This window comes from Rhinolophus ferrumequinum, chromosome 24, assembly GCF_004115265.2.
Source record: "Rhinolophus ferrumequinum isolate MPI-CBG mRhiFer1 chromosome 24, mRhiFer1_v1.p, whole genome shotgun sequence".
Taxonomy (NCBI): Eukaryota; Metazoa; Chordata; class Mammalia; order Chiroptera; family Rhinolophidae; genus Rhinolophus; species Rhinolophus ferrumequinum.
In genome coordinates this window covers 3,857,034-3,883,946 of record NC_046307.1, presented here as the reverse complement: position 1 = coordinate 3,883,946, position 26,913 = coordinate 3,857,034, and the positions used below count along the sequence as shown (strand labels likewise).

At 39.5% G+C, this 26,913-nt stretch overlaps 1 protein-coding gene across 6 annotated transcripts in view; it reads right to left on the bottom strand.

Annotated features, from left to right (window-relative positions):
* LOC117016852 (butyrophilin-like protein 3) overlaps nt 1-26,913 on the bottom strand; it is a 103,751-nt gene that overhangs the window by 25,916 nt on the left and 50,922 nt on the right. For 2 of the 6 annotated variants that reach the window (XM_033096600.1, XM_033096602.1), the window contains exons 3-8: nt 24,374-24,649; nt 18,256-18,369; nt 17,588-17,608; nt 17,037-17,063; nt 16,722-16,748; nt 14,944-16,085 (exon numbers count right to left, since the gene is read on the bottom strand). In XM_033096600.1, the coding sequence (XP_032952491.1) occupies nt 15,274-16,085; nt 16,722-16,748; nt 17,037-17,063; nt 17,588-17,608; nt 18,256-18,369; nt 24,374-24,649 (1,277 nt within the window). In that variant the 3' untranslated portion in view covers nt 14,944-15,273. Of the gene's footprint in view, nt 1-3,336; nt 3,685-6,404; nt 6,698-14,934; nt 16,086-16,721; nt 16,749-17,036; nt 17,064-17,587; nt 17,609-18,255; nt 18,370-24,373; nt 24,650-26,913 lie in introns of those variants that run through there. The other 4 variants (XM_033096606.1, XM_033096601.1, XM_033096603.1 and 1 more) reach the window with 4 other exon arrangements.

The window sequence follows — 26,913 nt, the reverse complement described above, 5'->3', positions numbered from 1 at the left end:
CTAATGGCAAACCAAACACAAGTCCAGAGAAGCAAAGGGGAGGAATGCTCATTTATGGACTTGGGAAGAGCAATTGTAAAAGAAGAGTCCACCGGAGGAAACTGAAAGTTTGAAGTACAGTACTTTTCATTGGCTGAGTTATGGTAGTCTACAATTGGCCCAGCTGTTACAGGGCAAGAAGGAAACTTTTCTTCCTCTTACTGAGGTAGTAAAGTAGTAACACTTCCTGTCAGAGGTACAAGGTACATTTCTTCCTATTGGAGTCAAGTGACACACACCTGACATGTGCATGGAGTGACACATACCTGAAAGTTCTCTCTTCTAGCCTTCTGACTCCATTTTAAATGAGATTTCTCTTTATTAATTTCTACACAAGAAATGCAGTAAAGTTTCATGACATGAATACAACATAGAGAAATCAGTTGAGTTTATATACATTAACAACTAAATATCAGAAAAAGAAATAAAAAACTATTCCATTAATAATAGCATCAAAAACAATAAAATACTTAGGAATACATTTAAACAAGGATGTGAAAGATCTGTACAATGAAAACTACAAGATTTTGATGACAGAAATTGAAGACACCAACAAATGGAAAGATATTATAATTTATAAATAGAAGAATTAATATTGTTAAAATGCCCCTACTACCCAAAGCCCTCTATAGATACGATGCAACCCCATTCAAAATTCTAACGACATTTTTTTTACAGAAATAGAAAAAAAATCCTAAAATTTGTGTGGAACCAAAAAGACCCTGAATAGCCAAAGCTATCTTGAGTAAGAACAAAGCCAGAGGAACCATACTTCCTGATTTCAAACTATACTACAAAGCTCTAGTAATTGAAATAGTATGGTACTAACATAAAAATAGACACATAGACCAATGGAACAGAATCAAGAGCCCAAAAGTAACCCCCCACATATATAGTCAACTAATATTTGACAAGGGAGCTAAGAATACTCAATGGGGAAAGGATAATCTTTTCAACAAATGATGTTGGGAAAACTGTATAACCACACACACAAAATGAAATTGGACCCTATCTTATTACTCACAAAAATTAACTCAAAATGGATTAAAGACTTAGATGTAACATGTGATAGAATAAAACTCCTAGAAGAAAGCATATAGAAGAAGCTCCTTGACAATTATTCTTGGATCAACACCAAAAGTTCAAGCAACCAAAGCAAAAATCGACAAGTGGGACTACATCAAACTAGAAACTTCTGCACAGCAAAGTAAACCACCAACAAAATGAAAAGGCAACTTATAGAATGCGAGAAAATATTTTCAAAGTATATCTCAGGTAAAGGAATCATATTCAGAATATATAAAAAACTCATACAACTCAACACCAAAAAACAAACAATCCAATTTAAACAGACAGAACCCAAAACAGACACTTCTCTCAAGAAGGCACACAAATGGCCAACAAATGTATGAAAATATGCTCAACTTCACCAGCTATGAGGGAAATGCAAATCAAAACCACAATGAGATATCACCTCAAACCTCTTTCAAATGGCTATTATCAACAAGGCAAGTAATACAATTTGGAGAGGATGTGGAGAAAAAGGAACCCTCCTACACTGATGGTGGGAATGTAAATTGGTATAGCCACTATGGACAACAGTATGGAGGTTCCTCAAAAAATTAAGAACAGAGCTACAATATGACCCAGGAATCCCACTTCTGGGTATCTACAAAAAAAAAAAAAAAATTCAAAACATTTGTTTGTAAAGAAATATGTATCCCAATGTTCATTGCAGCATTGTTCATGGTGGCCAAGACAAGGAAACAACCTGAGTGTCCTTTGATGAATAACTAGATAAGGATATAATAGAATACTACTTGGCCGTTTGTATGTTTTCTTGAGAGAAGTGTCTACTCAGGTTTTCTGCCCATTTTTTAAATTGAATTGTTTGCTTTTGATGTTGAGTCATATGAGTTCTTTATATATCTAGATATTACTCCCTTACCTGATATATAGTTTAAAAAAATTAAACACTGCCATGTGCAACAACATGGATGTATCTTGAGAACATCCTGCTAAGTGAAGTAAGTCAAGTCAGATGGAAATGGACAAGGACCATATGAGTTCACTCTTATGTGGAATATAAAACAGAAAGCAACATATGGACAAACAAAATAAACAAACAACCCCTCCCCCCCGCCGCAAGAAAAAGTCTCATAGATACAGATAACAGTATGGTGGTTACCAGAAATGAAAGGGGGTGGGGAGAGGTAGAAGAGGGTAAAGGGGATCAAACGTATGATGACAAAAGAAGACTTAACTTTGGGTGTTGAACACACAATGCAACGCACAAATGATGTATTTTAGAAGTGTACACTTGAAACATATCATCTCATTAACCAATGTTACCCCAATAAATTTAATAAAATTAATTTTTAAAAGTGTGCATTAGTAAGTAAAAGAAGCCAATCTGAAAGGATTATACACTGTATGATTACAAATATATGACAATTGTGGAAAAGGCAAAACTATGGAGACAGTAAAAAGATCACAGGTTGCCAGAGGTTTAGCAGGGAGGAATAGTTTAATTTTTCTGCAAACTGAAAACTGTTGAAAAAAATAAAGGCTAAAAAGGATACCATCAGCATACTCTTACCATACAACCCAGCAGTTCCACTCCTGAGCATTTACCCTACAGAAATAAAAACTTATGCCTATACAAAGACCCGTACACAAATGTTCATTAAAGTCTTATCTGTAAAAGCAAAAACTGGAAACAACCCTAATGTTCAATGGGTGAATGGTTAAACAATCTTGGTACATCCATACCATGGAATACTGCTCAGCAATAAAAGGGAACAAACTATTGATACAGGCAACTCAAGGGAATGGTGTTCAGTGGGAAAGCAAATCTCAAAGATCATATATTGTATAATTGTATTTATGTACATTCTAGAAATGACAAAATTATGGAAATGGAGAAGAGATAAATGGTTGCCAGGGCTTGGTGAGTAAGGAGGGTTGGAAGTAAGGGAGTAAGGAGGGGAGTCAGGGGAGTTGGTGGGTAAGGGGGGGGGGATCACTGTGACTATAAGGAGGTAGCAGATGAAGATCTCAATGGTCATCGACTAGGTCTACACCCTGATGTTGATGCCATGTGGTTACATAAGTCTACACATAAAATGACATAGAACTATACACCTGAGGCAGAATAAATGAACAGTGTATGATCTAAACTCCTAACTAAACAACCTAAGATTTTCTTGAAACTCCTCCTTCAACAAATAGTTCAAAAAGTCCTGGATGGTTCTACCAGAAAACTAAGTTATGAGTTCCCTGAAATAAGCAACTGACCTGACACCTGCAGCTCCCAGATGGCCTCCTGGTCATTATTCTGGGATCTGAACCAGCACCCATAGAAACCAGTGTCTGAGAGAGTGACCTTCTTCAGCCTCAGGGAGACATGCCCCTCCGCTATGGAGTCCTTCAGCAGCTCAGTTCTCCCTCGATAGGCTGGCATCTGCATATCGTGCTGGTCTTTCCCTTCTCTGTAGAGGTGCACCACAGCACGGAAGTGATCTTTGAAGAACCGCACTTCCATGGCCTCTGCACTTGTCTTAGGAGAGAGGAAGCACGAGAACACTGCATCCTCCCCGACCACGACCTGGACGGGCTTCTCTGGTCCCATCACCTGCCACTGGCCTGTGGAAGGAAGCACAAGAGGTAACTGAGCAAAGACCCTGTCAGTGTGTCCTGCTCATGGCCGGCGTGTGCCCAGGGGTGCGACATCCGTCGTCACCTCCTTTCCAAACCAGTGACCAGCATCTGTACATCCCTTACACTTGACAGAGTACTTCCACATCCCTTACTTCATTCTGTCTCCACAAACATCCCAACAGGTGTGCGTTATTGATATTCCCATCTCCAAGATGAGAACACAATGTCTCAGAGAGACTAAGTTAATTAGGGGCATGAGAGCACTTTCCAAATGCTGACCCTCTGACTGGAGGGGAATCTATGCCCACATTCTCTTGTCTCTGCCCGTCTGCTTCACCACACACTCATAACAGCCCCTTTTCATTTCTTTGCCAAAAACTAAAGATGACTCATTTTCCAGGAGGGAATATTAACAATAGTCTCTAGTTTGGGGTAATTCGTTTCCTTCAAGCTCATGGTTATGTCTTGTAAATGTTTCAATGGTATAAGAAAGAAAGATCTTTGTCCATAGGTTAAACCTTTACTTGTGCTTCTTTATTTTATTTATCTGCTTGTTCTGCCAAATTCTGAGAGGCATATATGACATTGCGACAAGGAGATTTTGCAGTTTTCATGTTAGAGATTTGCTCTCTAGTGAATTCATGGTGATTCTCCTTCCATGGAGTGTGCTTTATGAACAACCTCTTTGGGAATGTCTCTTAATTAATTCACATGTATGCATTTCTGATATGTGCATAGATGGGTGTGGTGGGGTGTGTATACTCATCAGAGAAAAGGGGGTCACAGTGTAAATTTCCTTTTCAAGCATGTGGAAATTCCCAAAGTGATCACTTATTTTTAAATAAGTGAATATTTTTATTTTACCACTCATTATTTCTTACTTTAAATATGTTTTATACATCTTTTTGAAATGTATTTTGCTCATGCATTTTGAAGGAGAGTCAGATGATATAAAATGTGACTTTGCAGCAGAATCTCTGTTCAGACACCGACCTGGTCTAGCAGACACTGAGTGCCCCCCCTCACCCCACCCTGAGTCCTCCTGCAGTGGGCTGGGCCTGTCCCTGCCCTCTGACAGCCCCACCCAGAAACCTGGCCTCTGCTCCCTGCTGAGGGCTTTCTCTGCACTTTGGAACCTGCTCAGTATGATGCAGGGCAGCCCAGAGTGCTGAGAATTGAACAGTAGTGGGGGTACACATCCCCAGTTGGGGGCAGGAGGCAGTGGATGTTGGGATGATTCTGGGTTGCCATCTCTGTGGCCCCTAAGAATGTATTTCCACACAGGTAACCAGCCCATTGGCACACCCTCTTTCGGTTTTCCTCCTTTCTGGCTTTATTCTTTCCACTGTCTTACTTTTGTTCCCAGAATCACTTTTGCACCAGCCCACCTGCACTCAGACCCTTATCCCTGACTGCTTTTGGGATTCAGCTTAGGTGGGCTGTGCTGCTGCTGTTGTGCCTTCAGGGCTGTGGGGGGCTCTCGAGCTGAGGGAACCATTTCCTGGAGAGTCTCTGTTCCTCTGGCCAGCACTTACTGCTGCTGTCATTTTCCTTGCCTACAGCAGCTCCTTCCACGCTTTACTCCTCCTTCCCCCAGGGACCAGCGAGGAAAAACTGTCTGTCGTTGACACTGACTCTGAGCTAATGGAACGCTGAACTCTGCTCTATGTACATGAGCTCATGTGATCTCCACACCAGGCTGATCAGGGTGTGATGCCATCTCCTGTCAAATGAGCACACGGACACCTGGTGGAATCATGAGCTGCCAAGATAATAAGCAGAGGAAATGTGGGTTTATAATAGTCTTTCTGCCTCTAAGGTCCATGACACCTGCTGCCTCTCCAGGATGCAGAGAAGTCAAAGAAACTCTTCAGAAAATGGATGAGAATGAACGTCAGTGAGAGGCTCTCCTTTGAACAAGACATATGGGTTTTGCTGTGGAAACATGGAGCGTGACTTGATTGTCCTTATTTTTGTCTTATTTGCCATGATCTACACAACAGACAGAACAGATGAGTGGCAGAATGAACCTGTACAGACTGGACCTTGTACATCTGGACACCACCTGTACAGAGAGAAGGGTCTACACCAGCCCTCAGCTTCCTCTCTGTACCTTATTCAGTTACTCAACATCCTACACACCAGCCTTTGTGTTGATCATAACCAGAAGAAGAAGGAAAAGTGAACTTCTTCTCAGACTATGCCAGGTTACAACTTAGTCCTCACTTGAAGATCTGGACACCTTCCCCCTCCCTCAGATCACATACCTCAGGTGTTTCCCACTCAGCATATCCACAGCTGGACCATTATCTCTTCCCCAAATGTTCTAATCAGTGTCTCCTTCTACCCCGGCACCCATGTTAGAACCTGGTGCTCTCCTAGAGACCCCTGCCTAACCTCCACAGCCCACCTGGAACAAACATTTAATTTATTCACCTTCACATCCTTGGTGTATCCCCTCCCCACTCCCGGGTTTCTCTTTGAATTCTGGGATGTTGTCACAGTTTGCACAGTGCCCGAGACCTTCCCACTGCCCCCTGATCCCCACAGCCCCAGGTATTGATAGATGTCAGCCTGGGGCAGAAGTCGGGGAAATGCAAACAAGAAAGATACACTAACCCACTGTGCTGAGATCATGCAGCTAAAGATCTAAGAATGTTAACCAACAAAAAGAGAGGCAGAGAGAGTCCCGCCTGGAGACTTACCTGAGCCCATCCTGAGGAGACTGAGAAGCAAAGTGAGCACGAGGGTCCCAAGGGCCATGGACGTGTCTGCAGGCCGATCTCACGCTATAGAAACAGACAATAGCAGGGACAGGAGGATGGAATAATTAGAGAGAAGAGGGGTCATTCCAGCTTCTGAGGTGAGGAGCCATGAAGAGGCAGAGCTTGAGCTGATGGCAAGCTGCACCATTCTTCTTAGAGTGACCTGATATAGACATGGCCCTGTGTGTTAAGGGAGAGAGCACTCTGCACTTTGAATCACTCCATTTATTGGCCGGCCATAAACTTTCATCTCAGACCAAGGAAGCAATGATAGAGAAGGGGGTGGGGACCAGTGGGAGGAGTTTGTCCTGGGTCAATACTGGGCCCTGTGTGGGTGGCACAGGAATGACAGATGTGGGGATATTAAGGTCCAATCTGGCAGGTAGAACTGTATTGGCGGTGGGATCCATTCCTATAAAAGAGATTGTCCCAGCAGAGGGTAACAGATTGTGCAGATAAATAGGTGCCATTTCACGGGGGTAACCAAGAGCAAGTTAGATGAACATTTCCTGGCACAGCCTGAGGTAATCCTGCCTGTCACCCCCTTTTTTGAGTCCACGACTAGGACTCAGATCATGAAACAAGATTGGAAGAACTTGCTAGAACAAGACAGAACCTTGATCTCCAAGGACAAAAAGATGAAGAACCTCTCACTCAGTCTTTCATTTACACACTAAGCCTGGTCACCCACGATTAGAGATTATGCAACCTTTTTAAGCACATGGAAATTCACAATGTGATCACTTACTGACGAGAATGTAAGTTTCCACCGACGTCATGAGGAAAAACCACAAAATTTCTAACCATAATAAAGCTAATATAAAAAGCAATTTTAAATCTAAGGAATCCCTATATATTTAGAAATTGTTAATAACACAGTATTAAATAACTCATGGGTCCAAAAAGAAATCACAATAGAAGTTAGGAAATATTTATAATAAAATGTGAGTGAAAATACCACATTTAGGCTAAAATTTAAAACATGTACAATAACAAATGGTGGCAAAGCTGTGGAGTAACAGAAACGTTCCTGGTACAGCCATTTTGGAAGACAGTTTAGCAGTTCCTTACAAAACTAATCATCATACTCTTTCTATACAATCCAGCATTGTGCTCTACAGTATTTGCCCAAATGAGTTGAAATCATATGTTCACACGAAAGCCTGCACATTAATTCTTATAGCACCTTTATTCATGATTGCCAAAACTTGGAAGCAGCCAAGATGCCCTTGAAGAGATGAATGAATAAACAAACTAATGCAAATCCATACAAAAGAATATTATTCGGTACTAAAAGAAATGAGCTATCATGTCACAAAAAGATATAGAGGAACCTTAAGTGAATATTGGTAAGTGAATGTATAAGGGTAAAATTTGGTAAATCAATAACATAATTAGACTTAGCTAATTTGCAGTTTGAGTCACTGTATAGCTCACTAGCTACCCACCTGTAATTAAACCTAGCTAGTTTGCAGTTAGATCTTCCCTGATATTCAGCTATTTCTCTTTGTTCCTCCCCTCACTGATTAACTAAAGAACTCTGTTTGTTTCTCTTCTCAAGGCTACATTATACCTTGTTAGATCATTTAATCAACAGAATTTTAACCTGAAAAGAGCAATTTTTTTTTCTTGCCACAGAATACATTTATTTTCATATTTAGAAGTACAAACTTGTTGAGATTAAACCAATAAAGATAAATAAAAGCCAGACTATGTAACAACAATCTGCCCACCTACTGTGGGGAATGTGGGTGAAGAAAAAAGAATAGGGAAATATAATCCACATAACATTCAGGGCAAAAATATTTGGTTATTACAACAACCGCAATTTGAGAACTATAAACATTAAATGTAAATTAGTGGTAAATCCTGTGGTGTTCTTAAATTCGATGATATTTTAAAACTCTTCTCTGCCAAGGTGTTTTATAAACAAGTTGGTGTACTGATCTCTAAGAAGACCCCTGAAATGTATCTTTTTAAAGAGCAGGATTTCATTTTAAAAAGAACAAATGAAATTATTTGAGAAAGAAATACTGATTCTATAACAAAACTTAATTGAACAGTATAATCAGATGTGTTAGTCAAATATCTGTTTATGCGAGACTAAACTCAGCAGCCCAGTAAGGCCTGCACACATGCATTACCACGGGTAGACACAAATGTTTAGTTTATAGTGCCGTGTGTATCTTTAACCCCAGAAATGATTCTCTGCTTCACTAAAGTTGAAACTCCTTAATGTGAGCAAGGTGGAAACGAATGGCAATCATTGTTCCTGTATTTTATTACCAAGCCCTGATATAAAATATTCTGTCCCCATAACAAAAGATACTTGTGGACATCGAATCGTAAGTCCTGATTTGGATTAGGGAAAATATGATTACAATGAGCATTGTTTCAATGCTGCCACCATGTATTTTGCTATCCAGGAGACTAATGAAAGGGCAGGGAAGAGAAATCATTTAAATTTCACCCAGAAACTAACAGTAAAAAATTCTAAATAGGTCTGAGGGTAGAAGACAAAGTAGGAGTGATACTAAAATTTGTATCATAAAGATGGTAGTTATTTGACTTATGTTGCTCTAAAATTTTTCTACAGCAAAGCATAACCAAAGAGATTAAAAATCCTGCGATGTCAGAGAATTATTAAAAAAAAATCACCACCAAAAATTCAAACCAATCCGAGTTTCACATCCAGTGTCGGAGGCGCTCTAATCGTAGCAGAAGTCTGACTCTACCTCAGAGCCCACAGTTCATGAGGTTAAGAAAAGCCTAAAAGAACCCCTTGAGAACCTTCTATCACATCTGCAGCACGAATCGAAGGAATGATAAGGGCCTGGGAAGAGTTAGGGAACGCTCTAGTTTCTAAGAGCTATAACTTACTTTTCATGTCATTAATTGAAAAACGTCTTCTCTGGGAAGACACTTTTCCCAAGTTTAGACAAGCTTTTATGCCAACGAAGACATATAATCATTACATGATCAGAAGACAGCTACAGGTGTGGATAAAAAGTAATTTGATAAAGAGTATATAAAGTCACAAATGGAAATCAGTTTCAGAGCTGCACATTACACCTACTTTTGGGTTCTCCTAAAGTAATGTAATATCCCCTGTTCTGCAATTTCTAGGCCAAAAAAACATATACTAATTACATTAATTCTGCTCTGGGTGGCTAGAAATACCAAAGGTTTTCTGAGAGAGTTTCCACTGATATTCCCTGAAGAATGATTTCAGAGTATTTTTAATTATCTGAACAAAAATTACCTTCAAAAGAATAAAAAGACATAGTAATGTGTTCTCCTGATTAATCTCTTTCAGAAAACTAAACCCTGACATATTACGTTGTTTCATGTTTTAAAAATATACCTTAATTCTATTCTATTTTGTGCTCTCTTCAGCAAGCCACACTGAAGCTAATTCTATGGCCCTGAAGTTTATCACAAAAATTTCTTAAAGAAGTTTAGTGGTTACCAGAGGGCAAGGGAGAAAGGGGGAGGTAGGAGAGCGTAAGGGGGGCAAATATATGGTGACGGAAGGAGAACCGACCCCGGGCGGCGAAAACGCAATGCAATATACAGATGATATACTACAGAATTTCACACCTGAAACCCATATAATTCCACCAACCAATGCCACTCCAATAAATTTAATAAAAAAACAAAAGAGGATTAATACTGTATTCAAGCTAACAAAAGAAGTAATGTGCTTTACTTCAGAATAAACTAAATTTCAAATAACGTTTTATTTGAGTGTGACAGAAAATACATGGTTCCATCATACAACCAATAATCTACAAAGAAGGATCAAAATTCAAGACCAAATAGAGTAATAATAATAACAATCATTTATGCAGTCTGTAGTTCCCTTACCAGAGTATTTAGTTGTCTTATGACTGCCAATTATTACTATAGACAGTGAGGGCAGAACCATTTTTTTTTTTTTTGTAGTCATAACCTCAGGACCTAGTATAGTGACAGACTTACAAAGGACTCTAAGTAAATGCTGAATGAATCAAAGAGTGGAAGGATGATTGCTTGAATCCAAAGAAAATGATCTGCAGTCTTTCTACCTAGGGAATATTTCCTAGAGATCTGAGCAGAGTCAAGGTTATAATGCATCACTCTATTAATTCTTACTGTTACAATGTAGAGGTCCTTTACACTTACGGGCCTTTGTGGCTGCCTTTCCAGTATCCATTCCTTCTTCCTGAAACTCCAGGAATGCATGGTTTGTGAGAGGGTAGCTGACCGCACCCTCAGCTTTAGGGGTGGAGCATATAATTTAGGCTAAGCCAATCAGCACATGCCATTGGACTAGCTCCTGTGGTGGGTAGGGGTTATAGGAGATCTTATGACCTAAGTATTTTCAGAGTAAATCTTGGGACAGAGGCATTCGCTCTGTCAGGACCTGGAACTTCTATAGCTTTAATGCTCCTATATGGTTATTCAGTCTAAAGATTAGGACAATAAAAACAGAAAAGGCAGGAACAAAATTATACGGAAATGGAGCTACAAATCCAATGACACATCATGAACCCCGACATCAAATCCTGCTTGAAGCCAAATCTACTTCTGCTCCTGTAAATGCGTGCATTTCCCTAATTGTTTACTTCAATTTGAAATGGTTTTTTTGTTCACTGCAATCAAAAGCATCACATAAAAATGTTAACTATTTTAAACTTCTTACATCATTATTACAGCTCTGAATAGAGTCTGTATGACACTGCAGGGTTATAGTCTCCTACTTCTTAATTATATAATGTGAGCCTATTTAATTTGCTTCATAAAGCATATATCCTGCAGCAGTACATATAAACTAAATGCTTCGGATGGAAAAAAATGAAGTGAAAAAGGAAACTGTTGACTTCGTCAGGTATATAAATGTCTAATCAGTATGTTGTACACCTGAAACTAATATAATACTGTAAGTAACTGTAATTGGAAAATAAAAAATAAACAATTAAAGTTAAAAAATAAAAACCAAAAAAAGACACTGTTGAATAAATCAATTGAGGATTAAGAGAAGCATAGCATAAATGATAAATATGTAAAATCAAAAAAGCATAAATTTACACATTCAATTCACTTGTAACCTTATAATCTAACGACAACCACTGTTCATTAGCACGTTGGTATATTTCCTTCCAGTCTAAATTTTCACATGTGTGGGAATATACACATTCCCTCCTCATTGGTAACTACAGTTCTCTTTCCCCACTTCCACTATTATAAATAACATTGTGATGAACAGCCTTGTTTATATGAATGTGCATAAGATAAAAATTTCTGATTAGATCTTAAAAATGGCTACAGGTAGGTTTACTGGGTTGAAATATAAGAATGCCTTTAATGCTTCTAGCTGATATTTTAAAATAGTTTCTGGTTTTTATTAATCTTCATTTCCACCAATTGTTAATATGTATCCAATCCCACCTTACTTTTGACCATTTTTTAAACAAAAATGCCACTGGCTCATTACAGATAAGCAGATATTTTATATATTTGCTTTTTTTATTTCTTCTGTGATTTGTCCATTCATATCCTTTTCCAATTTTTCTACTAAAACGTTATTTTCTTATTGACTAAAAGTTCCATATAAAGAAATATTAATATTATGTCATATTTTTACATTAGTTTGCCTTTTGTCTTTATTGATATACAGAAATTATATAATTTTTATGTGTTCAAATTTAATCATTTCCTTTGTGACTGTTTTCCCTCCAAACTGAGCTCTGAGTATGCGTTCAGAAAAATTTTAAGATTCTATTTATTCTCTCTTGAAAAATTCCCAATATATATTTGCATACAAAAGCCTTTTAAAAATCCTAAAGAAACCTCTTAAATTTTGTAATTTAGGATTTCACAAATCTTATTTGAAAATACACCACTTCCCTCACCCCCACAGTTCACCTGCTAACATCTTCAGTAAATTTCCTTGAAAAGCTTGTTTAGAAAAGAAAAGCCTAGAAAACCCTTCCACATCCCCAAATTAATATTTACCTGTGTTTATTTATATTTCTTTAAGTAATTTTACTTTTCACACCTAATTCTTTAATCCACCTAGAATTGATTTTGATAAAGTATAAAGTTAGGAACAATCTTTAATTTTTTTCATTACAAATAGTTATCCAACTATTTATCATCTTTCTCCCACTGATCTGTAATTCTACCTTTATTGTGACTACCCTGTTTCTCCGAAAACAAGACGTAGCCAGAGAATCAGCTCCAATGCGTCTCATGGAGCAAAAAACAACGCAAGACCCGGTATTATTACACTACAGCATATTAATTATGTTATATTATATTATGTTATATTATATTATACCCAATCTTATACTATATTAAAGGCTACATTATACCTTGTTAGATCATTTAATCAACAGAATTTTAACCTGAAAAGAGCAATTTCTTAATCCTCAGGTGCCCAGACACCGAAATCCAGTTTACAACTACTTGCAGTATTTACTGGTGCCGCATAGTTTCATGCTGTGGTGGCCAAAGCCGAGTCCAGAGTCCAGACATAACATCAGTCTTCAAACAGCCCAGACCCCAGGAAGCGATGTCAGCCCTCAGACCTGCCTGACCAACTCCCCCTTTCCTTTGTTCTTCTTGTGTACCTATAAAACCATCTGCCTGTTCTAGGAATGGAGATGTGGACTATGGACAGGAGTCCGCCATCCTCCCAGAATGCAGGCATTCTGAATAAACCTGCTCTTCTTTCCACCAACTATGTCTCTCGATTTTTAACTTTTGCAAGGAGCAAGCAGCCAGATCTTAGCACGGTATTAAGTGAAGCTAGTTTGAGAAGACTACATACTGTATAATTCCATTTATGTGAATTTATGGGAAAGATAAAACTATGGAGACAGTAAATAGTGTTGTGGTTGTCAGGGTTTGGAAGGGAGAGGTAATGCCAGGGTTGAGGTTGTCAGGGTTTGGAAGGGAGGAGGATGAATTAACAGAGCTCAAGATATTTTTAGGGCAATGAAAGTATGTATTCTCTATGGCACTAAAATGATGGATACATGTCACTATTCATTTGTCCAAACCCACAGCGCATACAACAACAAGAGTGAACTGTAATGTAAACTATGGCCTTGGGGTGATAATGACGTGTCAATGCAAGTTCATCAGTTGTAACAAACCTACCTGTCTGGTGGGGGTGTTGATGCTGGAGGAGGCTGCGTATGTTTGCGCGTGATGTGACTTGAGAGGGATATGCGGAAACTGTATTCTACACTCAATTTTGTTGTAAACCTAAAACTGCTTTAAAAATAAAGCCTATTTTTTTTTGAAAGAGTAAAGATGGTACCTAAAGGATGTGGTTCAGGACATACTGTCCCTAAGACGAATCATGTTTCTCTTTTGCTGGTGTTGTTGACATGTTTATTTTTATAAACAGCTTTATTGAGGCATAATTGACATAAAATAAACTGCATACATATAAAGTGCTTAATTGATATGTTTTGACTCATGTGTTTCCCATGAAACCATCACCACGAAGAAGACAGTGAGCATTTCTGCACCCGAGGAGCATCCTTGTTCCCGTTTGTAATCCCTTGTGTCCTAATATCCCCTCCTAGCAACCACTGGCGTGCTTTCTGTCACTGGGGATCCGTTTGCATTTTCTAGGCTTTTATATAAGTGATGTCACAAAGTATGCGTTCTTTTTAAAGGTTTTTTTGTTTTGTTTTGTTTTTTGGTCTGACTCCATTCACTTGGAATAATTATTTTGGATTCATCCTTGTGTGTATGTGTGTCAATATTTCATTCTATTTATCGCTGAGTAGTACTTCATTGCATGGATACACCACAATCTGTTCATCCATTTATCTGTTGATAGCACCTGGATCACTTACTACAGATAAAGCTGCTGTGAACATTCATGTGCAAATTTGTAGAGGAATGTATTTCCGTTTCTCTTAAACAAAATACTTAGCATGAACTGGTAGAATCACATGGTAAGGGACTATTTACATTTTAAAGAAACTGCCAAATTGTTTTACTAAGTGATTGCACTATTTCATCTCCACACCAGCTGTGTATGAGACTTTCAGTCCCTTAAAAGCCTTGTCAATACTTGGTATGATCAGTCTTTTTAATTTTACTTTAATAGGTGGTAATAGTGTCTCATTGTGGTTTTAATTTGCATTTTATTACTGTATAAGGATGTAGAGAATCTTTTCATGGGCTTACTAGCCATCTCTATATCTTCTTTTGCTGAAAGATTTATTAGTAATGGATGTCGAATATGTCAAACGTTCTTTTGCTGCATCTATTGAAATGATCATATTGTTTTCTTTTTTAGTTTGTTAATGTGTAAGTGTTTGATGTTTGAATATTAAAACATTCCTTCGTTACTGGAATAGACACATTTGGCAGTAATATATTATACTCACAGTATGTCTTTGAATTCAATTTGCTAAACATTTATTTAAAATTTCGCAACTATGTTCTTGAAGGATAAGAATTGGTGGTTTTCTTTTATATTATTCTGATATGTTTGTCTGGTTTTGGTATCAGGTTGGCTTTATAAAATGAATTGGGAAATCCTCCCTCCTCATCAATTCTTTGGATTGGTACAGAAAAGTAAATAACTATTCCAAGGCTGATATGGAATAGAAAAATGAATTAACATGGAATAAATAAGCAGAGATCGTGTTTGAAAAGTTTAATATAAGAAAACATCATCTGCTGATGCCAGCCCACCGACAAGAGGCAGCATGATTCACATTCACTGTCTCTGGTCTTCACTTGACCCTGAGGTGGGAATTCTTGTCCCTGTTTTACAGGTGAGGAGTCCGAGAGCTTGTTACTTGTCAAAGGTCCTTTGGCTGCAGAATTGGTGCAAACAAAATGTGCTGTCAGCCGTCTTCCCTCCTGCCTCCAGGCAGCTGACCCCTGACCCCACATGGATGGGCCAGCCCTCCTCATCTGGAAGATATGCTGCTGTCTGCTGCAGGGTTCTGGAGCCTGAGAGGAAGCTCAGTGTCCTGAGGTGTGAGGTGTGATTCCCTCTGGGCAGGAAGGGTGTGGTCACCTGTGGGATGGGCTCCAGGTTGTCTGTGTCAGAAGGTGCTTCTTTCTCTGATCCCTGGGACACTGGGCAGATCTTTATGGGAGTCACATTTTTCTCATCATTCACATAATGCTGGATGTAGGGCCTCAATAACCCTTCAAACTGATGTGTCAGGGTGTAAATGAAGGACTGGTCATTTATATTGAGGAAGGAGATGGTCCCACCCTCGTAGTCTAGGAAGACCCCTATTCGTGTAGGTGGTGTTCTTGGAGAGAGGTTAATTCTATGGGGGTTAAGTATGAAATACTGATATTGTCTTTTCAATCTGAGCACCCAAAATCCATTGTTGGAAGACAAAGTCTCATATTCCACCTTCCTGTCCACGTCATCCCGGCACACTCCCACACACCACATTATATTGTGTCCCACGTCCACCTCCCAATAATGTTTTCCTGTCTGGAATTCCTGAGAAGCCACCACACACTTCCTTGTAAATCTCTTGTCCGAGTAGGTCACCTCCTGGCAATTGTTCCTATAGCACACAGTTTTCAGATCAGAAATGTAGAGCTGGGGGTGAGCCGTGTCTGGGTCCAGAGTCACCTCCACTGGGGTGTCACAGGGAGAGAGAGCATGAGTCATTGAGGAGGGACATGGGCTGGATGCAGAGGTCACCCCCTTGCACTGCAGACTGGCTCAGGGTGGGATCAGGTGAGATCCCAGGGCCAGAGACTCAATCAGACAGAGCCCCCTTCCCCTCCCTCATTTCCAGTGGAGCCCTGGGACCACACCAATGCCTGCAGATGCTCAACTGTGAGGTCCTAGCTCCTGTATATCATCCCAGCTGTATATCTCTGTGCCTCCATGTAAGTCCACTGTCTGACTTTGTGAGACCTCGATCATCCCCTCTAACCACTCCCTTCCATTCTGAGTCCTGCCCAACTTCACCTCCTTTCCCTTCAGTCCATCCCCTTGGCCAATCACCAGTGCCCTCATTTCTCTGGAGCTTAGCCTCTGACCCCTAACCTGGCTGACCCTGCCCCCTGTCCTCTCCCCTCCTAGTCCTGGGCCAAGAAATGAGTCTGGGGCACCTGCCCTCTGGGGTGGACAGGGCCTCACAGATTTATAATCTGCAGTCCATTGTGTCTCATTGTTCCTGTTCCCCCTTATCGGTCTCTGGTTGGTTCCCTCTCCCATGCCCACCCAAGTCTCTGTCCCATTGTCACAGCTTCAGGCATTGGTACCTGCGTGTTTGCGGGCCTCTCTCAGTGCTGAAAACAAGCAGACAGAGAAGGAGGGTCAGTGCTCACATGGAGAGCAGGGGGCAGGGAGACAGGAGACCAGGGTGGTTAACCTTTGTGGATGTCACGGGTCCACCAGAGATCTGCTGAAGGCCATGGGGTTCTCTACAAATGCACCTCCCCCAGCATCTGCAGACAGTTTCAGGATCCCCATCAAAAGCTTGTCTCTGCAGAGACCATGGCCTCAGAGTCTCAAGATTCATAAACTAGGGACTTGTAAAGAGAGAAAATGGGGATAGAGGGACTAGCTTCTCTCACCTGCCACTCCATGCTTCCTTCTCCAGTCTGAAAACCAAAAACACATAAGAAGCTGAAATCACAGAACAGGGGTCCGGGGAGAGTTTGAGAGGAAAGCTCTACAACACTCTTACCCAGTTTCCTTGTGTTTCCATGACACAAAATGCAGAATATTCTGGGCTGATATAAGCCTGTAAGGCTTGTCTCAAAGTACCAAGCCAGGCAGGAGGTTGAGGGAGATGCCCCATGTGCTCTTCTCCATTGTGGGTCCAAACCCTCAGAGAGCTCTTGAAATCTATAATTCCTCTCCCCACAGAATGTACCAACAGGCAAAATGTGCAGATAATTTATAGGCATTTCCAACACCTGATGCTCTTTAAAATACTCAGATATCTGAGGATTAATTCATTAATCAGTGGATGGGGGAGGGCGTTGAACCAATTTCCATCATTGGCATGCCCATGCTTTCCATCCAGTCTGGAGCCAAGACAGATGCCAGGTGGCTCAAACTGGGGAACAGAAAGGACCCAGGAGAACTGTGGGAAAGGCTCAGAATATCACCAGACACTTACCCAATTCTGCCCAGATTTTCCCTGAAACAGAAACAGAATATCCAGTGGTGGACACAGCAGTGTGTATGGTACAAACACAGCCCTGGCTCATTGCTCAGGGAGTTGAGCTGCTGGTGAGTGACGGAGGCTCTTCTAGAACTCTCATTTTGTGCCCCTATCCCCATACCCCTGTAGTAAGTGTCTCTGTCTGGGGTGAAAGAAGAGATCAGGAACATTCATGCGGAAGGGAGCAACTGACATCTGGGATCCTGTGGAGGTGGAGATGGAGGTTATCAGGGAGAAGGAGGCTGGGAGGGGAGGGGAGATTATCACCTGGGATGTCAAAGGGATTGTGTCACAGCCCAAAAAAAGAAAATTGAAAAATTTTTACTGGAGTTCTGGTGCTATTCTTAGAAATTTATTTAATGTACAGGTACTGAAAATCATGCTTCTCCTAATTCTTGGCAGTCATCGAAGTGGAAAAGCTTGGTGGAGGCTGGCGTTGCCCAAGGGATCCATTTTAGTGCAGCATGGAGAGGGTGAGGGCTGGGGTCCCTGTGGGCCATGTGATGGGATCCTGGAGCCCGGAGCTCTAAGGACAGACCCAGGAAGCATATGGGAGCATCCCTAATCCTGGCCTCATTAGAAACTGAATACGCCACAAGCCCACCCTTCATTTTCTCACTTACCTTTGGATATTGAATAAGAAATCATCAGTCCTACGACTGCAACACTCAGGACACAGCAGAGTACTCCCAGTGAAATGGAAGCCAAGCGATAGGGTGAGAAATGGAAAAAGGTCTCTGAAAAGCAATTCACAGATTCCTTAATTATTGCTGAAAGTTGAATGCAGTTTGATTCTCACTTAAGGAATCTTCTTATATCCCAAGATAAAATAGATATGGTTCTTTAATTTCTCCTAGAGGTTTCAAACTTTGCCATTCTGGATAAGTCTCCCATATAAAATCTGTATGGATTTTATTTTTTAAGTATAAAATGAGGTAGAGATTTCGTTTCATTTCCTTCTAAATGGATAACAACTGTGCCAGCATCGTTTGTTGAATGGACTTTCCTTCACACACTGTTGCACGTAATGTCAGCTCAGTCTACATCAAGTTTCTATTCAAGCTTCGGTTGTTTCCTGGCTCTCTGCCCTGCGCCATTGTCCACTTGTCCATCTCTGTGCCCATAATTTAAACTGGCTTCATTATCACAACTCTGAGATATGTCTTGGCATATATTAGACTAAGGTTTTCAGTTTTGTCTTACTTTGCTGTGTTTTGGCAATTCTTAGCCAATGACTGAACTATCTAATTTGGAACCAACTCATCTATTTCTATAAGAACTATGAAATCTACAAAACTCTGTGATTTTCAATAAAATTATATTGATTCTATAGATTAATTTTGGGAGAACTGTTCTTTAAAATACTGCATCATTTTATCTGAGAAATGTTACATCTTCTTATTCTAGTTTTCTTCAGTATTTTTAAATAAAATTTTATATGACCTTCAATAAGATTTTGCAATTATTGGACCCACTCCTGGTTAACATAGTTTTTGGTTGTTCTTATAGATGGCATGTTTATTTTTCTCTTGGCTGGTTTACACAAAAATGTAATTAAGTTTATTAGTCTCATATGAACATGATGAATTCCTTTATTAGTTGAAAAAATTTAGCTTGATATTCTTTTAAATTTCTTTTATATATCACACATACCCTGTGAACAATAGCCATTTGTGTTCTTCCTTTTATACCATTTCTAATAAGTTTTTTTTCCCCTTAAAACCTTTATTCTTTCCTTCCTTGAACCTAATATATTTGTTGTGATTCTCCTTATGGTAATATTGTCTGATATGCTTTGTTAGACTTTTATTTTCAATGAATATGTTATATTTTTTCTTCTAATGTAGCAACAGTCAAGTTTCAAAAATCCAGTTTGATATTCTTTGTCTTTTTACTGGTAAATTAAATCCTTTGATATGAAGTTATTTTACATATTTGAGTTTACATAAATTATACTATTATTTTTAAACTTTTCACAAATATTTATATTTTATTGTAATTGGTTTCATAGTATAATGATTTAATGTTTTCTAAAATATGAGTAAACGTTTTTCTTTTTCCTCAAGTTACCTTTCTTTCTTTTTTTTTACTTAAAGTTTATTGGGGTGACCATTGTTAGTAAAGTTATGTAGATTTCAGGTGTACAATTCTGTATTACATCATCTATAATTCCCATATTGTGTTTACAACCCAGAGTCAGTTCTCCTTCCATCACCATATATTTGATCCCCCTTACCCTCATCTCCCACCCCCCATCCCCCTTACACTCTGGTAACCACTAAACTATTGTCTGTGTCTATGAGTTTTTGTTTCTCATTTGTTTGTCTTGTTCTTTTGTTGTTTTTGGTTATATACCACATATCAGTGAAATCATATGGTTCTCTGCTTTTACTGTCTGACTTATTTCACTTAGTATTATAATCTCAAGATCCATCCATGTTGTCACAAATGGTCCTATTTCATCTTTTCTAACCGCCAAATAGTATTCCATTGTGTCTTTATACCACAACTTCTTTATCCATTCATCTATCGAGCGACATTTTGGTTCTCGTTTTTTGTGTTGTCCTTGCCAGGTTTTGGTATCAGGGTAATGTTGGCCTCATAAAATGAGTTAGGGAGTACTGTCTCTTCTTCAATTTTTTGGAAGAGTTTGAGCAGGATTGGTATTAGATCCTCTTTGAAGATTTGGTAGAATTCACTAGTGAAGCCATCTTTGGCTTTTGGGAAGGTTTTGGATGACTGATTCAATTTCATTACTGGTGATGGGTCTGTTTAGATTTTCCAGTTCTTCATGGTTCAGCCTAGGAAGGCTACATGTTTCTAAGAACTTGTCCTTTTCTTCTAGGTTATTGAATTTGGTGGCATATAGTCCTTCATAGTATTCTTGGATGATCCTTTTATTTCTGTGGCATCCGTAAAAATTTCCCCTTTTTCATTTCTGATTGTGTTTATTAGTGTCTTCTCTCTTTTAATCTTAGTGAGTCTAGCCAAGGGCTTGTCAATTTTATTAATCTTTTCAAAGAACGAGCTCTTTGTCACATTAATTTTTTCTATCGTCTTTTTGTTCTCTATTTTATTTAGTTCTGCTCTGATTTTTGTTATTTCCTTTCTTCTGCTGACCTTGGGTTTCATTTGTTCTTCTTTTTCTAGTTCTTTAAAGTGTAACATGAGGTTATTTATTTGGGATTTTTCTTGTTTCTTGAGATAGGCCTTTAATGAAATAAATTTCCCTCTTAAAACTGCTTTCACTGCATCCCAAAAATTTTGGTAGGATGTATTTTCATTCTCATTTGTTTCTATGTATCTTTTGAACTCTCCTCTAATTTCTTCTTTGACCCAGTCGTTCTTTAAAAGTATGTTGTTTAATCTCCATGTATTTGTGTTTTTTCCTGCTTTCTTTTTGCAGTTGATATCCAATTTCAAAGCCTTGTGATCAGAGAATATGCTTGGTATAATTTGAATCTTCTTAAATTTTCTGAGGTTAGTTTTATGTCCCAATATATGGTCTATCCTTGAGAATGTTCCATGTATACTAGAAAAAATTTATAGTCTGAAGTTTTAGGATGAGGTGCTCTATAAATGTCAATTATGTCCATTTCATCTAATGTGTCATTTAGGTTTTCTATTTCAATATTTATTTTCTGTTTGGATGATCTATCCATAGATGTCAATGATGTATTGAGGTCCCCTAGTATAATTGTGTTTTGGTCAATTTCTCCCTTTAGTTCTGTTAGTAGTTGCTTGGTATATTTCGGTGCTCCCTGATTGGGGAAATAAATATTGATGACTATTACATCTTCTTGTTGTATAGTCCCCTTCACCATTATGAAATGTCCATCTTTGTCTCTTGTTACCTTTTTCACCCTTCAGTCTGTTTCACCTGATGTCAGTATAACTACACCTGATTTTTTCTGGATACTATTTACTTGGGGTGTCAATTTCCACCCTTTCACTTTGAGTCTATGCTTGTCCTTGTAGCTGAGATGTGTCTCTTGGAGACAGCATATGGTTGAGTTTAGTTTTTTGATCCAATCTCCTACTCTGTGCCTTTTTATTGGTGAGTTCAGTCCATTTACATTTCGGGTGATTATTGATATGTGAGGATTTCCTGTCATTCTATCTTTAGTTTTCTGGTAAGACTGTGTCTCCATTGTTTCTTTGCCTTTTTCTTGTTGTCTGTTATTTCTCTGTGGTGGTATTCTATGATGTTTCCCTTTGTTTCTTCTTTTCTTACAGTATATATTTCAGTTCTGGATTTTTTTTTTTTGAGTGGTTACCCTTAAGTTTATGTAAAAGAAAGTTTGATATTTAGAGTATTCCATTTTCTTCAGCATGCCTACTTTCTCCATTCCCATATTCCGGTTCAGGCCTTTACTCTCCCCCTTTTTATGTTTTTGTTACCACAAGTTGTCCCTGTTGATGGTGTTTAAATAGCCTCCTTTAGTATTTCTTGTAGTGCAGATCGTGTATTAGAAAATTCCCTCAGCTTCTATATGTCTGGAAAGGTCTTTATTCTTCCTTCATATCTAAAGGATATCTTTGCTGGGTATATTATTCTTGGCTCATACTTTCTCTCTTTCAATAGTTTGAATATTTGGTTCCATTCCCTCCTGGCTTGTAGAGTTTCTGCTGAGAAATCTGATGATAATCTAACGGGCTTTCCTTTGTAGGTTACTGTCTTCTTTCCCTGGCTGCCTTGAGGATTCTTTCTTTGTCGTTGATTTTTGACAGCTTCAATACAATGTGTCTTGGAGAAGGCCTGTTGGAGTTGAGGTAATTAAGTATTCTATTTGCTTCTTGGATTCAAGGATCCAGTTCTTTCCACAAGTTTGGGAAATTCTCATCGACTATTTGTTTGAATGTGTTCTCTTTTCCCTTCTCTCTTTCTTCTCCTCCTGTTTTGCCCATTTTTTTATATTCTTCTTTCTGATGGAGTCAGAAAGTTTTTGTAGAGTTCTTTCATTTCTTTTAAGTCTCAAGTCTCTTTCTTCTTCCATCTGTGTCATTTCCAGGTTTCCATCTTCGATGTCACTGATTCTTTCCTCCATCTAGTCAACTCTACCTCCTAAGCTGGCTATTTCATTCTTCATTTCTTCTATTGAGCTCTTAATCTCCAGAAATACTATTAGGTTCTTTTTTAAAATTTCCATCTCTTTGGCAAAATGTTCATGTTGATGTTTGATTGTGTTTCTGAGTTCAATAAACTGCCTTTCTGTGTTTTCTTGCATCTTGTTGAGTTTTTTTCAAAACTGTAATCTTGAATTCTCTGTCATTTAAGTCACATATTTCCATATCTTTAAATTCCTTTTCTGGAGACTTTTCACTTTCTTTCTGAGCTGTCTTGTTGCCTTGGTTATTCATGGCAATTACTGATTTATTATTTCTCTTCCTAGACATCTACAGGAGTGGGTTCTGCAACAGGTTGATAAGAAGAGGTCTTTCTTTTGTTTTCCAGTATGTGTTGGTAGAATGTTTTATTTTTTTCTCTGACTACAGCCTTTTTTTCTCTCTCTCACACTGTAGTGTTATGTTTTCTCTGCACTATTCCAGCTTCTCACACAATGGGTGTATTCCCTGGTAGGCGGGCTTCTCCTCTGTTAACAGTTCGCCTGGGTTATAGGACACTGTGTCCCTGTGGGGATGCGGAGAGCTTTTGAAGTTCCAAAGCTCTCTGCACCAGATTCAGAGCCTGTGTGTTTCAGCAGTTCTGTTTACTCCTGCAGGGATCCGCCCAGATAGGTGGGGACAGGGGCAGGGTGAGTTGTGATTGGTGGCCCATAGCAATGGCGCGACCATCACCACAGCAGGTACTGCTTCCAAACTTTCTTCACCTTTTCCAGAACTAGTTGGGTTGTGAATCTGTGTCTGTGGACCACAGTTCTCAGAACTCCAAATATTCTGCTCTTTTGATCTGACACTGCTACTGTTCTGCTTCTAGCACTGGGCAGGTGGGGGCAGGGTGAGCTCTGGGAGGGTAGGGAGAGGGAGGTTAGTCTCTGTGCCTAAGGCTTTAGTTCTCTGCAGCAGTGAGGGCTAAATCACTGTTTTTAGCCTTCTTCCCTCAGTCTTTGCTCTGAGATCTCTGCCATGAGTGTTGGGTTCAGCCGTGTTGTATGCTGTTCCCTCAGCTCTGTGGACCATAAACAGAGCCCTAGCAGTCCGAGTTCTTCCCTCTCCCGCAGCTGCAGTAGTTCCAGAATGCAGCGAGCTTGGAACACTGAGCTAGGTCTGCGTCCTGTTCCCACCGGCTCCGTCTCTGCACTTCTCCCTTCCCTCCTCCCCTGCTTGTGCAATTTGCCCACCTTTAGGTGAATTCAGTAGGGGACTCTTCATCTTGCCTGTCTGCTGTGCAGGGAGTGTCTTGTGGAGTTATAGTTTTCCAATTTGTTGTAAATTCCAGGAGAGATTTCCAGAGGCTCACCTCATGCAGCCATTTGGATGACGTATTGAACTTCAAGTTAGCTTTCTTAAATTTTGTGTGGGTAGATTTGAGAGGGTTGCATCATGAAGATGATCATGTAATGAAGGAAATATTTGATTCTATTCCACTGCAATTGTAAGCGATTGTTTCCACATAATAAAATTTTATGATATTATCTTTATACCCACAGATCTTTGGCTTTCAAAACTAATCAATAAAACTGGACAATACTACACAACAACCCTATGATAGAGCCCAGTTTTCTCCCGCTGATCTACACAAATATGAACCCTCCCCTGTTCCTCCTCCTCCTCACTCACCTCTTATCAATACACTGGATTCCACCTCTCGGCTCTGGTCAGGGTACTGGATAGAACATGATATGCTCCCAGCATTTCCTTGGACTATAAGGGAAGTCTCCACATCAAACAGGCCACGTCTGTCTGTATTCACCTTTGAGTATGAGGGAAAATCATGCCCTTGTGGGCCTTTCCACTTCACTGTGGGCTGGGGAAACCAGCCTGAGGACTTGCAGAGTAACTGGATGCCTCCTTCAGCAAATCCCATGATAGAAACCAGAGGAGCTGAGCCCAACGCTGGGGAGAAAACAGGAAAGGGATGAAAACAAATATCATGTGCCAAGGCCACAGCTATTCTGAGCCAGGTTCATCAAGTCCATATACGTAACACTACCCCCATGGCCATTTCTCTCTTACATGCACATAGACTTATAATACCACTGTAAGACCTTCCATGGTCTTTGTTCGGTCAACATTCATTTAACACCTACTATGTACATGGATATTCCTAAACACTAAATATGATGAAGGAAATAAGACAGAGCCCATTCTAATGAAGAGCTTGCTGACTGAAACAGGAGACAACTATAAACAAATGCACTTCATTGTGAAATGTGCAGAGAGGAAACATGGTCAAGTTAGCACTGAGGAGAGAGTGTTTGTCATCAGACGTCATGGTTTCCTGGAGGTGACATTTGCACTCGGTTGTGTCAGATGAATAGAAGGTTTTAATGTGAACAAAGAGGAAAAGAGAGAAGCATGATAGGCAGAGGTCCTGTACATACCATGGCATGAGGAGTGGACAGGCCATATTATGCTCAAGAACCTCTGAGCATTTGCCATGTCAGTACTGTGATGTGCAAGAGGGGATAGGTGTGAGGTATGGGCACGGTGTGGGGGTGGGCAGTGGCAGGACATGGATGAGTGTACTGACCTAAAGTGCATTGTCACTGAAGAGCTATTGACTGGCTTCCAGCAGGTAAGAGTCATGAGCAGACATGCATTTTAGAGAACCCCTAATCCTTAGGAAGAGGGTCAGTGGAAACACTCAGAAGGAAAACAGCCAGAGAGATGATCACTGAGGTCACTCAGGTAAGAGATGAGAAGGTCAGGAAAAGAATACCATGAGAATGGGAGAGACAGGTGCAGGGAGATAGATTTCACAGGACTAACAAGAGGATGAGGGGGGTTTTGTCTGACCTCCAGACTTGAAACTTGAGAGACTATGGAGAGTACCCCATATAAGGGTAACCTCTGTTTGCGGATTTCTTATTGCCATCTCCCCCACCCAAACAGAACTTATCCTCCATGTGCTATTTTCTTCCATTCTCCAGGGTCTGCACCCAACAAATGGAGCCAAATAAATGTTTGCTGAGTGAATAAAAGAAGGACCTTTGGTGTAAGCACTAGGAAGGGGGTATCAGTAAGATAGTATAGACTAATCTCTCCCTGCTTCTCCCTCTATGTAGAATTACAAACCCTGGAAATATCAAAAGAGGGAAGCATAGGAGAACTCAGAAAGGTGGGAAAAGGTAGATGAACTGACTAGGGTCCTAGGACAGAACAGCCAGACATCTTATGGTCTCGCCCCCTTCACTTTGAGACTATTTTTCTCTTTGTAACTGAGATGGATCTCCTGAAGGCAACATATAGTTGGGTCTTGTTTTTTTAATCCATCCCACTACTCTGTGCCGTTTGATTGGTGAGTTCAGTCTATTTACATTTAGAGTGGTTATTGATATATGAGGACTTACTACAACCATTTTAACTGTTGTTTTCTGGTTGCTCTGTATCTCCATTATTTCTTTTTTCCTGTTTGCTATTTTAGTGTGGGGGTTTTCTATGATTCTTTTATCCATTTTCTCTCTATTTATGTTACGTTTCTCAGCTCTAGATTTTTGTTTTGTGATTACAATTTGGTTTATATAAAAATAAGTGTTTCATACATACAATAGTCCTTTTTCTTCTGGTTGCATCTTATCTTCATTCACTTGTGCAAGGTCCGTCCTTTTCCTCCTTCCCTTTATCTTTTTGTTGTCACAAATTATCCCTTTTTATGTTGGGTGTTTATTACAGAGGTTGCAGTCTTTTTAAAATACCCTTTCCCCTTTAACCTTTATGTTATAATTGTTTAACACCCTATTCTGAAATACAGTTCCAATTTATTTCTTTTGTTCATCTGTTTGTCATGTTACTCAAAGTTTTCTATTCCTTTGTCTCTTGATTCATAGAAAAGAGCTCCTTTCAACATTTCTTATAATGAAGGTCTTGTGGTGGTAAATTCCCTCATCTTTTATTTGTCTAGGAAAGCCTTTATTTTTCCTTCATAACTAAAGCATAACTTTTCTGGATATATCATTTTTGGCTGGTGAGATCTCTCTTCCAAGATTTTGAATATTTGATGCTACTCTCTCCTAGCTTGTAAGGTTTCTGCTGAACAATCCAATGATAATCTCTTGGATGTCTTTCATAAGTTACCATCTTCTTTTCCATGGCTACCTTGAGGATTCTTTCTTTGTCGTTAATTTTTGACAATTTTAATGTAATGTGCCTTGGAGAAG